The following is a 15,963-nucleotide window of genomic DNA, read 5'->3' as shown; positions in this document are numbered from 1 at the left end:
TCCAGTTACCTCCATTGACTCAGTGTGACAAAAGACAAGCACAGCCCCTAAGGTCCAAATGATTCATATCACAACTGATACCTTACATGACAGCTAAGAACAGATCTTTCTCACGCATGAAGAGGCAGTTACAGAATAGTGTAACTGTGTAACAAAACCCAGCAATCTTTAAAGGACAAAGCTCTCTTACTTTTGGCAGCTATTTTACAGGAAAAAAAATGCCTGAAGAAGACATCAGACAGTTTACCAGCATTCCTGTTATCCCTTAGCCTTTCCATTCATTTCCTTTCTCTCAGTTACCACTCCTGCATTGCTGCTTTTCTTTTTTTCAAGGCTTGTAAAGGCTGTATTGAATAGAAGGGTCAACATTTCACATCTTCTAAACCACTAAAATGAACTTATTACTTACTCAAATTCTGTGGCATAATATTTGAAGAAGCCTATTAGCAAATCTCCAAGGCTCGATCCATTTTTTGAGACGTAAGGAGGAATGGTACATGGAGCTTGATGAACAAGATGCAACTGCATAGTAGGATCAAAACATTCCTGTCAAAATAAAAATCAGACTGTACATATCTATATATACACAGAGAGAGAGTCTTAACCCAGATGCATGTATTTTCCACAATAAGAAAGCTTCCTATCTGCTTATTGTAAGTTCAAGGACAACTTACAAGCCAAGGACTACTTCTCTTCTACCCCACTGAATACTAGTTATTCCCCCTGAACAATCATCTTGCAGAGGAGGATACAAGACCATCTCTTGACTTCTGTTTACTAAGAATTTTAGCATGGGAGAACTTTTGAACTAGACTTGGATCTAAAACCTCAAAAGGAAAAGCTGAGTAAGGTAGCCTGCACTGAGCTGACTGCAGCTCAGCTGAGAAATATGTAGGTGAAGTTAATGCACCTATTGTCAATTTTCCACAGCTGAACTGAAGTACAGAAATAATCCAGAGGGAAGGCCTAACATTGCTCCCAAGCACAGAGTTAAAAACTGCATATGAAACCCACTGGCTATAAAATGAACCTGTATCCATCCACAAAATAAGCATCAAGACTACAGGTATTACTTCCTCTAGCCAAGAACAAAAAAAAAAAAAAAAAACAAACAAACACCCCCCCCAAAAAAAACCACCAAAACAAACAAAACCAAAAACAAACAAATCAAACAAACAAACAAAAAAAAAAAAAAAAAGAAAAACCAACCAGCTGTGAAGTCATACAAAACACCTGAATGCATACTTCAGCTGAAGTGCAGCATTCTGTGTTTTTCTGTAGGAGAAGAGGGTTAGTATGATGGGGTAAGAAAAATCAGGTTTGCTTTGAAAAGAAGGCACTATTGCCAGGTTAAAAAGGAATATAGACAAGACTAAATACACATGGTTTTAGAACTGCCCTGCTGTTTCAGTGTCCACTGCATCCTTTAGGTTCTTCTGATACACTGGAGTATATAGCAGTAAACTATCTCCTCCTGCTACAGGAACAATTTTTATAACTTGCTAATACCTTGTTTTAACACCATTTTACAGTAATGTGTATTTTACTGAAAATGAACTCAAGATACACAGGACCAACATTACATTCACATAAAGAAAAGTATTTATGTAAACTTAGGCACCTGTTGACTCATTATCTCCTTACTCCTCCCCACCAATTCATCTTTTATTTTTAGGAGTAGTATCAGGCATGGCTCAAACTTTATAGTACTAGAAGCACTACAAAGATAGTATTATTTCCATGTCCACAGCTGGCACTGCTTCCTCTGAGAAAAGTACCATTAAGTGATAAAACCAGTAGGACTGTAAAGTTCAAGACTCCCATCCTCTTTATGCCAGCTCCAGCAAAACTTCCTGGAACCTTGCATAACATCTTTTGGGGGTAAAAATAGCCATTCTTCTAGAGATAAAAAATTTCAGTGGTTGATCTCTTATGATGTAATGCTATATATAAAACATTATTTTAGATCGCAAGGCTCAGAATTTAACAGCTTATAGTTCATCAGAAGACACCAAAACAATGGAAATGCAGACATAAAAAGCAGATATGCAGTATAGAAAGACCTAGAAAGAGAATAGTTGTTCCAATTCCATACAGTAAATACAGCTGTAACCCTAAAGTTAATTAGAAAGGTACTACAGTGAAAGTCACTCCTTGCCCACCCCCACAGAAAGCTAAGGAAGAGTCAGAACAATTGAATTTAGAATTAGTATACCAGCTGATGAAGAAATTTATAAGGGAGGAGGGGAAAGGAAGAAGAAAATGGGCCACTGACCTACAAAAATACAAATCAGAAGTGCAATAAAATTACAACAGATGTCTACTAAGACTAGTAAGCGTTTGGAGGCAGTAGAAAAGGAGAACAAGATTAATTTTTTTACACTTTGAATATCTGAATGACTGAGAACTTCTCAATTGCAAGAAAATTCTGCCATCACAGTGAGGTTGATATCCTCAGCAGCTAAAACGTTAGACTTTATTTCATTATTTTTCATAAAAACAAGCTTTTTTTTTTTTTTTTTTTTACTGGCAGGCAATAAAATATCAGACAAATCAAAATGTATCTTACCCAGAAAGGGTTTTGCTTTCAAGAAAATACATGCATATTACTCTAGACATGTGCTCTAGTAAAAACGCAGGTTACAGTCTATAGCAGATAACCATTAAAACCCCCACCACCTAGTTTAAGAGACACATATAAGTAACCGCTAAACCAAGTAGAAATTATGTCACTATGAAAATTGCTCTTAAAAAGACATTTTGCATTGGAAAATAGAAGGCATAGACTGATACTAATTTTCTGGAAAAAAATAAGACTTATTAATGGCATTAATTGTAACTAAAGCAATGTATTAATCCTATGTTTATGATCCTGTTAGAAGATTTATTTTTTAAGTATTGTTGCTTGCTGATCACCCCACAGAGAGCAAAACCCAGTGTTTCCTCTTTCTGAAATACAGAAAATTTGTTATGTAAGAAGTTACTATTACCATATTAGAAAGTTCTACATGTAAGACTAAATTAATTGCTACTTAAGATTGGCAAGATTTAGTGAAGACTTTTGTAAAGATATACCAATATTCAATAATTCAATTACCAACAATGTGATTTAAGGTTATCCCTTAATAAAGCAGTCACTCAGTGTCCAGTGAACAAGAGGTCAAACCAGCTATGGGATACCCAGACACTTTTTTCTGCTTTGCCACAGACAACCCATGATAATCCCTTAGCTTCAACTCATCTCCATTCACCTGCTGTAAAACAGAGATAACAGTATTTTCCTTCCTGCTAGAGGGACTCAGGGAATAACTAGGCGAACAAAACAAGGTGCAGCTTACAGATTCTACACATAGGTGAGGTTGCTAAAAAATGAAATTACAAAGCACCCTTCAAAGTACATTTTCTTCTCTTAACTTCCTCTAGAAGGCAAAAGATTCAGCTTCTATTAAAACTAGTCCCTGTTTTGCTTACTGTGTCTTTGCCTCAAACTGCCTTAAGAGACAGTAATTAGATTCAGGACCTGACTGAGCAACAAATATAAATTCGCTCTCAATTATTTTAAGATATCCCAGAAAAGGGACCCAAAGTATTTTCCTTTCTTTTTTTTTTCTGGATCTCTAATCTTTACCTTGACTGGGTGATTTCTCAAGAAACATCAGTATTCGGCAACATGCTTCATGTTCAAGCTACTTAATGCTTTTAATTATGCTCATTCCACCTTATATGCTGGAAAGGAATACAAGTCTACATCAAAATAAAATTTAAACTCACTATACATCAAGATACTCAAGTATAACTCTGAATGTACAAGAGTCTTTGTTCAAAAAATTTAGTAGTAACATGAGCATAATGTCTTGACATTGTTGTATATTCACATACATAAAATATCCTTTTCCCCAGTCCAACAGATGAATATTTAATTCATGTTTATATTTTTTAAAAGTGAAACTCAGTGTGAAGTAAACTGTGTCTTTCCAAGGGCTGATTCCCATGTTAAGGGTCCTCCCACCTTCTGCCCTACCCTTTGCAAGACATGACATGAAGCGGAGACAGCATAAACAAAGACGTGCTCATGCTAGAGTCCTTGAAATTCATCATCCAGAGCACTCATGGAAACCCAGTTTCATCTCGACTTCAGCTAAGACACCAAACTTCCTGAACAGTGGAGAGTCAGGCACAAGGTTCCTTCTGTGTGCCAGTGACAGCAATGTTAACCAGCAATAATGTTTTAAGCCACCACAGGTTCTCTAGAGCTTATCTGTGAAGTCCTGACATGGAAGCACGTGCTACATAGACTTCAAAACAAATGAACACATTTGGTGGGCTATTGTCATCTACCTTTTCCAACTAGGGGATAAGAGAAGCCCCAGAATATAAGCCCACACCTGAAGTGGTCAGATACTCCCTCTAAACTAGTGGCTGCAAAACACATACATCAGCTTGGTGCCAGCTGGAAACTCTAACAGAATGCAAAAGTGTGCAGATTTGGTGGCTTCCAGGACTTCTTACCCCTTACATTTGCAGTAGGGATACACTGAGACACAGAATCTGTCTTTTGTTTCTTCCTCAATGTAAGCAAGTCTCTTCTATATGCTACAAACTATTTAAGACAAGCAGCTTCCTCCAGACCACAGAAGTATTTTCAGGCTTCAGATTTATTTTGAAAAACTGTGGGAAGGTGTATATAGGGAAGATGCAGTATGTTTGTATAGTTTTTGCACGGAGACGCAACTCAGACCAGCTACAATCACAAGAAAAAGATACGGTCTCTTTTGATATGAAATTTGCCTGTGCTTTTTAATTATTACTGCAAGCCACAAGACCAAAATTGTTCTACTGCATTTTTCATTCTAAATTCCTTTGACATATCAGTATTCAGAAATTTTAAGTTTTATATTTTTTAAACATTTTATTATATTCCTAGTGGAGACAGTAGATCTAAAACATACTTGCAATTTGGTTTTGTAGTAAGCATATAAAAATATTGTTTTAATTTTGTTAGCAATTCTAGAATATTTTGCACATTCTCCAAATATAACTAACAAACAAAGAACAACAAAACCAAATATAATCTATATCAGAACAGGGCAAAAATGCAATTCTTAAAGCAGTGCTCACCTCATTTTACCATTTTCACACAACACAAGATAAAACTTTGCTTTTAGATTAATTAGGATTTTCAGCCTAAGGTACTGTATGTTTGCTTTAATAACCGAAGGTATTAACATTTGCATAGTGTTCTGAAGGCCTCTATACAGCTTGAACATGACAAATATAAATGTCTGTATTATAAATACGTAAGAGTCAAAAATTGCCAATTCTTAACACTTTTCTCTAAATAACATGCTACACAAAACTCAGAACACTACAGCACATAAGCTTTAAGTGAAATGTAATTACCAAATTTAGCAATTCAAAAATATGTCAGATAAAGACAAATGTACAAGAAATGAAAGAGTTTCAAAGGTTTTTCAGTACTCCCAATGAAGAAACCAGAAGGTATAGAGTACCATCAAAAAATCACAGGAAAAGATAAAGACCATAAAAAATATAGTACAGGTATCCCTAAGCAGATTTACAACACAGAAATAAAACTGCAGTGAATTATTGTTCAATGCTTTCTTCTACATCTCAATTATCTTAATTACTCAAAATGGCTGACACCACTGTATTTTCTCCCTGATGTTCAGCACCATTAAATATTCCCATTTCAGCATTATGGGAAATATAGGCAAAAGACAGAATGGCTCTCTCATACTAGCTTGGCACAATTGCCAGAAACCAATTAAAACCGCCCCAAATGTAGACAGGAACACCAAACTACTTTAACTATAAATAAAAAAAAATTTTAAGTGACCCATATGAGAGAGGTAAGGAGGAAGGAACCAAAGAATTTTTGCAAATAAATTACAGCACAGAACTATTCAGCAATAGCACTTTTGTGCACAAATATTTAGGAGGGCAGTTCTTACTCCTAGATAATTTTTCTTAGATTAATTCTCACTAATAATACTCCAAATTCTGGAGGGACCAAAGCATACTGATTAATTGAGTTTTCCAGAAATGAGCAGAGTATGATCTGATTACAATAGGCAAGTTCCAAAAAGGTGTTTTCTTGTTGGACTGAAGTAAAATTTTGTGATGTGTCAAGTTTCCTCAGTATCACTCTCTGCACATGGAAATAGCACGTCAACAGCTGTGGGACAGTATGGAATTCTGAAGCACCAGAGCTGGATGAAAAAGCACTACTTAACATATTAAGAAATAGGAAACAGAAATTTACAGCTGACAGAGGAATATTTCCAGACCAGCATAAAGAGAATTAGGTCAGTGGTTTTCATTAGCACTTTCTTCTGTATGTCAAATCTTCCCATACATAACAGAATTTTCATTAAAGAAATTTTTAAAAGCAGCAAGTAATTTCTTTCACACTTAGGTATAGTATATCAATGATCTGACCTACAGATTGTTAATTCAATTTAATCCTTCAGAGATAGTTAAGAATTCATATATTTAGATAAGCAGGGTCACACACATACATAATGTAGTAAATCCATAAGAAACACTTACTGGGTAATTTTTTTGGAGGGATGGAAGGATGGGTTCAGGTAAGGCTATAAAAAAAAAAATTTAAAGTTGCTGTGATTCATGTAATTCACAGGAAGCAATATCATAACAACTACAACAAAGAGTTGCATTGAAATTCCATCTTAAAAACATTTATCAAGAACTTTACTTTCATGTGTTTTGTAAAATAAGTTATTTGGCAAATATTTCTATGACTGTATTTTGTACTATACAGTATTATAGGAACTTTTATCAGCTAATGAAAGGTCTTACCAAGATACTACTATATGTAATAGGCACTGAAAAATTCTAGCAACTGGGTACACCTTTGTTTCTGAAATTCATATTAATTCATGGCTATGGGAAAATCAACTAAATTCCCTAAATGAAAAATTAGGCCTTCACTCACCTTTTCTTCCATACATCTACTACAATTCTATGAACAAGTCTACAGTTACTGCAAGAGAACACATTTTTCAACTGCCAAGTATTACATAAAAAAATGCTCAACACATTTAGTAGGCACTACTAGCAAAATCCCTATAAAATACATAAACACAGTCTAATAGTGTTAGCAGGTCTGCTAAATGACAAACATGTTATAAAGATCATGCAGTCATTAACGATACTAACAAACACAAAATTATCTAAATATTGGTCACTTTTATGAAAACCAGAGATTGGGAGTGCATCTACTGAACTATATAAATTAGAGACAAAAAAAAAAAAAAAAAAAAAAAAAAAAAAAAATCACCCAGATTAGGTGGTCCTATAGATGGACCAAAATCCCGAAGTATTCACATTCCTACTCAAGTAGCTATAGAACTGTCACAGCACTCCTCAGACTAAAGCTTTAGCATCATGTCTTCAGCATGGTTTAAGAAATTGGTCTACATCATTCACTAGGGAAAATAATAAATAAATTCAGTACATAGGTCTTGGACTTGGGACTCAGTTCACCCTTCAACAAGGTCTTACAGGTGAAGAGACGTTACAGAATTCTTTCTCCATAGGGACTAAGAATAAAAACGGAAGAATTTTCAGAATGTGCTTGGGGTATCTTCAAAAAGTAGAATATACTATCAGGACTGCTAAGAAGATTGTCACAGCTCCTTCAATAACATTTTTATTTTGTTTGTGGTTGTTCATGTTTCTGCAACATCTTGGATATTTTCCAGTTCTCTATCATACTAAATTAAAAGGCAAGAAAATGTGAGCAATATAAACAATCAAGGTATTGTATCTAAGTGTGTATGCTTTAGCAAGCTTTACTAAGATGATGGATGGGAAGGGAAAAATTACCACTTACCACTAGCACTTGCCCCATGAGTTTCCATTTCTTACTATTCAAGCTAGTTAGACATACTATCTGGAAGAAAGTTCATGTACAAGATACTGATGTATCTAATAAACAAGCTCAAGCCACACGAAATTTGGTCCAAAGACATCCACATTAGTATAATAATATGGAAATCATTTAAATAGTATAGGGAAAAAAATTTGCCTAGTGAAGGCAGGGACACTAGTGCAAAAGAAAGGTGTTATTTTTTTCCCTCCACAGTATCATCAACACAAACACTATTAGAAGTTCTAGGACACAGACCATTTTCAGGAACATCACATGAATATAGCAGGGGAAAAAAAGCTTAATATCTGCATGAATAAAACATCAGAACCTGAAAATCTGGTGCTTAGATGCATGTGCAGTGTACAGGGCCACACCTCAGGTGCTTTCTTTTCATGACTTATCTTTTCCCCCACTGAAAAGGCTGAGGAAACACAGGTAGAAGGCTCCTCTTTGGTTTGTGGACTGCTGGTATTCCCAAGACAGCTGACTGATCACAGTTTTTCATGAAAAGGAATATTTAAATGCTTTTTTCCCCTTTCCTAGACAGCTGTGGCAGAGGTGTCTACAGCTGCCAGATATGACTACAGTAAATATCCTTATGCATTTTTGTGAACTAGTATATGAGTTTGTTTTATAGCTAAGCAGTGTCCTGCAGGCACATTTTTTTTTTTACAGCTGGCAACTCTGCCTCCAAAGAACACATCCACTTGTTAAAAGACAAATGCAACACTAAGGAAATTGAGTAAACTTGCTTTAACTTTTAAATATTTCTGTGTAGAAGATTATTACTGCTTGTTTTATTTCATTAAAGAGGAAAACTATACAAATATGAACTTAAGAGGGACAGTTTCAACATGTGAAAAATACTTACTCTGTAAATAGTGCACAACCATCAACACGAGACTATAGCTATTTAAAGTACCACGACTGGCATCATTTATCTCATGAAAACTTGCCCACTTCTTAACAACAAGTACTAATGGACGAACTCGATTCTCAACTGCAAGTAAAATAAACACATCTCAAAAAAGTACTTTTTACTAGACAGCAATTAATCAACATTTGCTCTTGCTTGATCAACATGGTAGTTTGGTATTCTAAGGTTACTTTCTGCAGACATTTAATAGAATTTACTTAGTTATTCTACAATTACTATCCATCCCATAAAAATCAAAACAAAATATTTGCATTTGAGAACAGTCTTTTGAGTAGTAAGATCCACAGACACATTACAAGAGGTATACCAGGAAATTTGCAAAGCGTAATTTTCTACTTCTAAGGTCTCTCCAGTTCATTGTACAAATTTTCTCTGAAATAACTTGCTGCCAAGACAGACCCTAGGTTATTTTTTTATTTAGGCTATACAAACTCTGAAGGCAGGGAAAGCAATTCTCATGGCTGGAAGACACAGCTGATTCTTAAGTTTACATCAGGATACATGAGAGCAGTAACCCCTGCATGCAAACATAAATTTTAAATTTGCCTTGTTCTCTATAGCTTTTTATGTAGATGACATGTTAGATACAGCATCTACATTATCTCTAAATCAATACATAAGCATTTCATGAGGAAAGACATAAATACAGACATATTCCAGGTATGGTCTTCTGAATTTCTGGTGACTATAGATAACCTTCTAAGTAAAGTATTAATCTATTGCAGGTATACATCACTCACCATAAACTCCTGGGACTCTCCAGCATACTCAGTTATTTCCAGGAATGCAGAAGCACATCATCAATTCAGTCAAGTGCCTTACAATGGCCTTAAAAGCTTAAACATTCTGGAGTATCTTTTCTAACCTGACATCATTTTGCAAAGTTTTGTATTCTGCTTATCAGGACACAAGGAGAAAAGACATCCTGCAACTGCAAAGCTGGGGTGCTCTCTGCTATTCTGTAAAACTGTGAAGCATGATTTTCTTACAACAAATTTAGAGTCATTCAGCATACATGTCCACGTAAGTGGTACACTTCTCAGAATGAATGTCCTGCTAGATCTGGAAGACCTTTTGGAAACAACCAAACACCTTATCACTGGTCGCCTTATTCTTGACATTGTTCACCAGTGGTTGACATGAAAAATAAAACTTAGTACGTTAATTGTGAGATATCAGTGTACACTGTACTGTACAGACACCACAAAAAATATGCATTAATTGGAATAGAATTTTTTAATGAGAAAAATGCAAATAGTTTCCAGTTCCAAGCATAGCTATTTTGTGTCACAGTAGAAAAGACTTTATTTTAGTTGACCTAATTTTAAGATATTAAATTCTGCCTGCTGGTCCCTTTACTCAGTATGTAACAAAGTTAGTGTGCAATATGGCCTGTAGACTTTGTCTGAAACTTCGATACAAGCTACCCCTCAAGAAAATGCTCAGTAATGTTATTTGCACAAAGCTGTAAGTCCAGCTTTCACTAACTGAAAAATGGCTAGCAAAAAATGCTGATTAATCACAGACATGCTCCCCTCAACAAACTGCTGGTAACATAACACCACAGACTTTGCCTTCTAGCCCTGCCTAATCTACCTGCATTTATTGTGGACATTTTGTGTCACCTGGCTTCATCATTCTCAATGTTTTCTAGAGCACTTATGCACAAACACAGAGGAGTTGACTTCAAAACACATAGAAAAGCAACCACAGAAATTTTTGGAGTTTGAGATTTTTTATCATGTTCACTAAGATAGTTAGTCCCTTGTTTGCCTGAGCATCTGGTTTATTCCAATGGAAAATAAACCAATGCATCTTCCACATTAGAGGTAATTTGATAAGTTTTTTCCCCATGCAGGTTGAAGCCCTTCAACTACACATTTAAGTGAGCAGGAGAATACATATAAGGCTACCTACCCTTGCTCATATGACTAATAAAAGTATGGAGAGAGACAGTCTGATAAAAGCTTCCATTTAGTTTTGTGTGCCTTATATCACAAAACAAGAGTTTTCTTGTCCAAGGAAGACAAGACAGACAAGCTGTATGATACAGTTTGACTATTTATCATGGCCCAGAACATTGAGAAGGTTAATATTTTCAATCACAAGTCTCTCCTCACTACTAACCCACTCCTTGACCTCAAGGAAACATTATTTAGCCTTCACCAGGAAACTTGAAGTTAATTTTACTGGCCTCATAAAAGTGAGCACCACAGCAGAACAGAAAAAAAGGTGGGATACTAGAGCTGCTGCTTCCACTGCTCTTTTCACATCTGGATTTGTTTGCCCTACAGTGATTTTCTGAGAAGAGTAAAGATAATCTGTGACAGAAGCTACAAATAAATGTATCAACATTAGACTTTGTGAAGTGACTGCTTATCTGCAGTCAAAAATGACAATTACTACTTCCTAACATTTTTAAACTTGGAAGCAAATCCTTTTCCACTCATACTCCCTCATGAATGTATGAAGAAATCACAGTTAACCAACTGATCCAGGACAAGTTGTAGACTCTCCTAGTAACATGAATATGGAAGACAAACTAATGTGATTGAAGTATTAGTAAAAATTAAATAGTGAAGGTAACTTCTATTGGTAACAGCCTACCCTAAATAGAAAGATATTCCTTTATGCAACAACTGAAGAAGGTAGTAAAGGAACAAATTCAAATGTCCTAGAAGAAAAAAGCTGAGGAACACTCCTTTATGTATTTATCTGCAAAATGGCATTGCGATGCTAAGAAAGAAACCCTTAGTTTACCACTAGGAGTGCTGCTGTTACTACTTTCCTTTCACAATGTTCTTTCACAATCTCTCCCTAAAATGCAAACTCCTGAGCAGAAACAAACCAATTTTGATTTGGGATTAGTATAAATAATGAAGCAGTATTTTGCATTTTCCAAGGAAAGACTCTTCAACAGCATACAGACATAGCTGGCTATCAGCCATCCATATTGTCACTGGTTGTAAGGAAATAAAAGAAGCTGGAGAGTATACCATTAGATAACCATTACTGTAATGATCTTATTATCTGCAGAATACCTGAAGCAGCCTTTTTAGTAGATACGTGGACCTTAACATGAAGAATCTTTGTTATCATCTGAATATTATAATATTCAATTAAAAACATAACTAGCTGATTTCTCCTTATATTCAGAATGAGCAACAACAACTTATCTTAAAGCTACTTGATGTAGCTAAATAGGTAATCACATATATAGTAATCTATTAAATTTTCATAGTATATCAATACCAAAACACAAACTCTAAAAGCAAAGTTTGAAGAAATAAGAAAATATTAAAATAAAAACTTACTGAATGCATAGGTTCTCAGAAGGAATGTATTTCTTATTCCTATCACATTGTTTACATTCAAGTCGAAATCCACATTGCTATTAGGGAGGAAAAAAAAAATCAAGCATCATGATACTCAATTTCTGAATGCTTACTACTTACTTTGTGACAGATATGGAAAAATATAAGTTTAATATAAAGCCTTGGAATCTTTCTTCAGAGGTTTAAATGCCGTCATTCCTATAGTTTTGTTTAGAGCACCTGAACCACTTACAGACTTGAACTCCTTTGTTATAAAACAGTAATTGATGTTTTACATGAAGAATACATGCAGATACAAATTTAGACTTTAAGACAACTTCAGATACCTTTTTAAATTTTTACCAAATCTTTCTCCCAACTACACTTGCATTACATGATTTACTACAGATAACTTTTGATACCAGGAAGGATTCTCTGAGGTATTAGTTTATGAAATTATGCCAATGAACTGAGAAAGACAATTGGAAGAGGTCTGAATCTGTAATGACAGTCAGAGAGAATCAGTACTTTGGAATAAAATCAATTCTGAGTGAACACTGCATGTTTTGTAATAAAACAGTTTAGATACTTTTCATTCTGTTAAGATTAAATAAGATAAACAAGCACTAATTGCTTTATTTACAACACAACCTGCCCCCAAGTTTGAATTTCTTACTGCATATAGAGCCTATTTACTCAAAGAACTCAAGAAATTATATTGCATTCATGGTCAATAAGCCTTAAAAACATTAACTTGCAACAAGAAGAATCTATTACTAGACAAAGAAGTAGCTATCTGTAATATAGAGCTATTTCCATTTTACATGCACAAGTTTCATACACATAGTATTTGTTCACCCAATACTTCTTTGGATTTTCTTGACTATATAAGGGGAACATGAAAGGGGATCTGAAATTCATTACATTTGAAAAAAGACAATAATTTGAGGCCTACAAGAAATTTTTTATGTATTGTGAACATTTTACATTTTTTACATCTTTTATACACTTTTTACATCAAAACACTTCTTGCATCAAAACTACTGCATAATTTTAAATTTAAGTTACTATCATGCATAACCTTTTGTATGTTTTAAGACTATAGTACATAACAGTACAGGAAATAAACGAGCTTCAGCTACCACTTCACAGTTGTAAATATAAGCATGAACACATAAGACTATTAACTGCATGTGCAAATATCATTTAAAAAATCAAGATTGCATGTGTAATTCAAAATTCAGATTGCATGTGTAATTCCAATTAATCCATATTGACAAGAACACTATTTACCAGATGCCAATCGAAGCAAGTTCTATTGCATGTTTACTATGCATGTTCAATAGCTGCTGCAGTGGTGGCAAGTCAAAAAGGTTTTGTACTGCTTGGACTCAAGTTCTACTAAAAAGCACTAAAGGAGAGGAAAAGAGTCAACTGCACATCAACTGTAGCAGAAGAGGAATGTTTTGTATCTTCTCTAGTACAAAGACCTTGATAATTGATCAAAATCTGTCTGGGAAGCAGAACCAGCATTAGAATAATTTCCTGGGAAAGACTACCAAAAAAAAAGGATGGTAAGTCTTTAAGTGCAGTGGATCTTCTCCTACTTTTACAGTACTACAAATGCCCAAGTTTAAAGGTTATAAAAGAGAACAAACTGAATCCTTTTTCATTCACTGAATCAAAGTAAGGGGAAACGGCCATTTTCAGTTACATATGAAATATATATATTTCAGTTATTGGTAACACATTAGAATGTGCATCTCCAGATACAGAGACAACACCCATTGAATCCAACCACGTTCTCCCAGCAGCTGGAAATCAAAAAACTAGCTGTCACAGGAAGCTGGTAAAGTTGAATTTCCAATTTTGGCAAACATGGGCTTAGTGCCCAGGGTACAGGATAGCCAATCCATTTTTCAAGACCTCTATGAAAAAATGCATGAGCATCCATTTTTTGTACATCTGAGCCTACAGAAGTTAAGAGGCCAGTAAGGGACTGGAAAGAGACAAAAGCTTAAATAAAAAGACAAAATATGGATGGAGGTGACAGGTTATCTCAGAGAACAAAACAAAAATGAACTATAATAAAAAAAAAAAAACCCGACCCAAAATTATGACATTCCCTGCCACTCCTCTGTTCCACAAAAGCCATACAGAAAACCATGTGAACACTACTGGCTTTTACTCTGCACAAATATAATGTGCTGTTTCTACTCTTAGAAGATCATATGTGGATTTACTGCAAAAGAAAGAGTTCTTTAAATCCAGTCTGTAAGGTATATGATTATCATGACTTATTTTTTGAAAGTGCCTATACTGTGGACTAAAAGTGCTTACAAAAAGATTTCAATCTTCTCACACAATGACTTCCATCCAGTTCTATATTAAAGATTTTTTTTTTAAGTTAATTTTCTCTTGTTATATTGAAAAAAAATTATTCTTGCTTTAATCCCCTAACTCATTCAATATCTGCACAGGAATTTATAATTTCATTTATACAAGAAAAGACAAGCATTTCTATATGTAGCTAATCCAAATAACCCAAATTTTATCTTGACAATGTTGGGGGTTGGTTCTTTCCCTTTTCCCTCTGTAGAATTTTCCCCACTGTCATGCTAAGATACCTGCAGACTGGGCCCTGGTGGCAGGGGAAGGGGGAGAGAAGAGGGAAACCCCTCGATATCCAAACATCCAGAAGAGCAGACAGAAGGCTGTGGCTCAGCCCATTTCCCCCGCGGAGTTCGGGAGACCCTGCCCTGCTGCCTTCTCACTGTAACCTGCCACCATCCAGCACTCTGCTGAGCACCAGGACCCACACCGAGAGCAGAGGGCTCTCTCTCCATCTCTCTCTCCCCCTGGGACTGCGCTGCCATCACCCCCAGCCCTCCTGCGGCTCTGCGGGACCTGCCCGCCCCCAGCACCGGGAACTGCAGCTCAGGGAAAAGGTGCCTGCAGCCAGAAAGGGACTGGGACTGAGTTATTGTTCTGTTTGTGGGTAATTTCATAGCTGTTGTTGTTCTTGTTTGTCTTGTTAGATGTACTAGTATAGAACTGTTATTCCTATCCCCGTATCTTTGCCTGAAAGCTCCCTTAATTTCAAAATCATAATAATCTATGAGAAGAAACAATCACATTTTTCAGTTCAAAGGAAGGCTTCTGCTTTCCTTGACAAACACCTGTCTTTCAAACTAGGACAGATTTTGATGCCACAACATGGGGCCCAAGGGCATTGAGAGTAAAGGGTTAAAAAGGAATAAGAGTTCTTGTGTTACCTCAGCTTTGTGTTAGGTGGCATCATGTTGTCCAGCTTACCGTGGTTTGGGCTCCATGTGGCCACAGCTTTATCTCTCCTATTTGCAATCCCTTACTTGAACATGGGTCCTAAAACTCAGGCTGCTGTAACTATTATCCAGTTCATTTTGTGGGTTGATAACGTGAGAAATTCATGGATTTTTAACTTCCTCTGGAAGGTGGGCACATGGATTCAGGGCTCTCACACTCTAACTGTATGTTTTTGGGGTTACTTTAATAATGGTACATACTGTGAGGATATGACACCAGGGAAAATTTTGTCCCAACCCCTTACACAGTTTTTTGGGTCTGCTCCACCAGCTTTTGAGGGGTTTAAATCTCTTCTAAGTAGTAATGATATCACACAGAGGCTGACATTGCTAATAAGCCTTGTAAACCTGTTCTATTTAACATTCAGAGGTGAGGGGAGAGTGACTTGGATGACAACCCTGATACGTCCCCCAAGAAATAGGGATTCTGCCCCAGAGCCCGACCCTGCCTCA

At 35.8% G+C, this 15,963-nt stretch overlaps 1 protein-coding gene across 3 annotated transcripts in view; it reads right to left on the bottom strand.

Annotated features, from left to right (window-relative positions):
- The window catches only part of TENT2 (terminal nucleotidyltransferase 2), a 51,288-nt gene that overhangs the window by 17,640 nt on the left and 17,685 nt on the right, over positions 1-15,963 (bottom strand). For 2 of the 3 annotated variants that reach the window (XM_062513017.1, XM_062513019.1), the window contains exons 9-12: positions 12,167-12,243; positions 8,787-8,915; positions 6,571-6,614; positions 410-546 (exon numbers count right to left, since the gene is read on the bottom strand). In XM_062513017.1, the coding sequence (XP_062369001.1) occupies positions 410-546; positions 6,571-6,614; positions 8,787-8,915; positions 12,167-12,243 (387 nt within the window). The remainder of the gene's footprint in view (positions 1-409; positions 547-6,570; positions 6,615-8,786; positions 8,916-12,166; positions 12,244-15,963) is intronic. The other variant, XM_062513018.1, reaches the window with a different exon arrangement.

The sequence above is a fragment of the Cinclus cinclus genome, chromosome Z (genome assembly GCF_963662255.1).
Source record: "Cinclus cinclus chromosome Z, bCinCin1.1, whole genome shotgun sequence".
Classification (NCBI taxonomy): Eukaryota; Metazoa; Chordata; class Aves; order Passeriformes; family Cinclidae; genus Cinclus; species Cinclus cinclus.
This window is presented reverse-complemented; position numbering and strand designations above follow the sequence as displayed.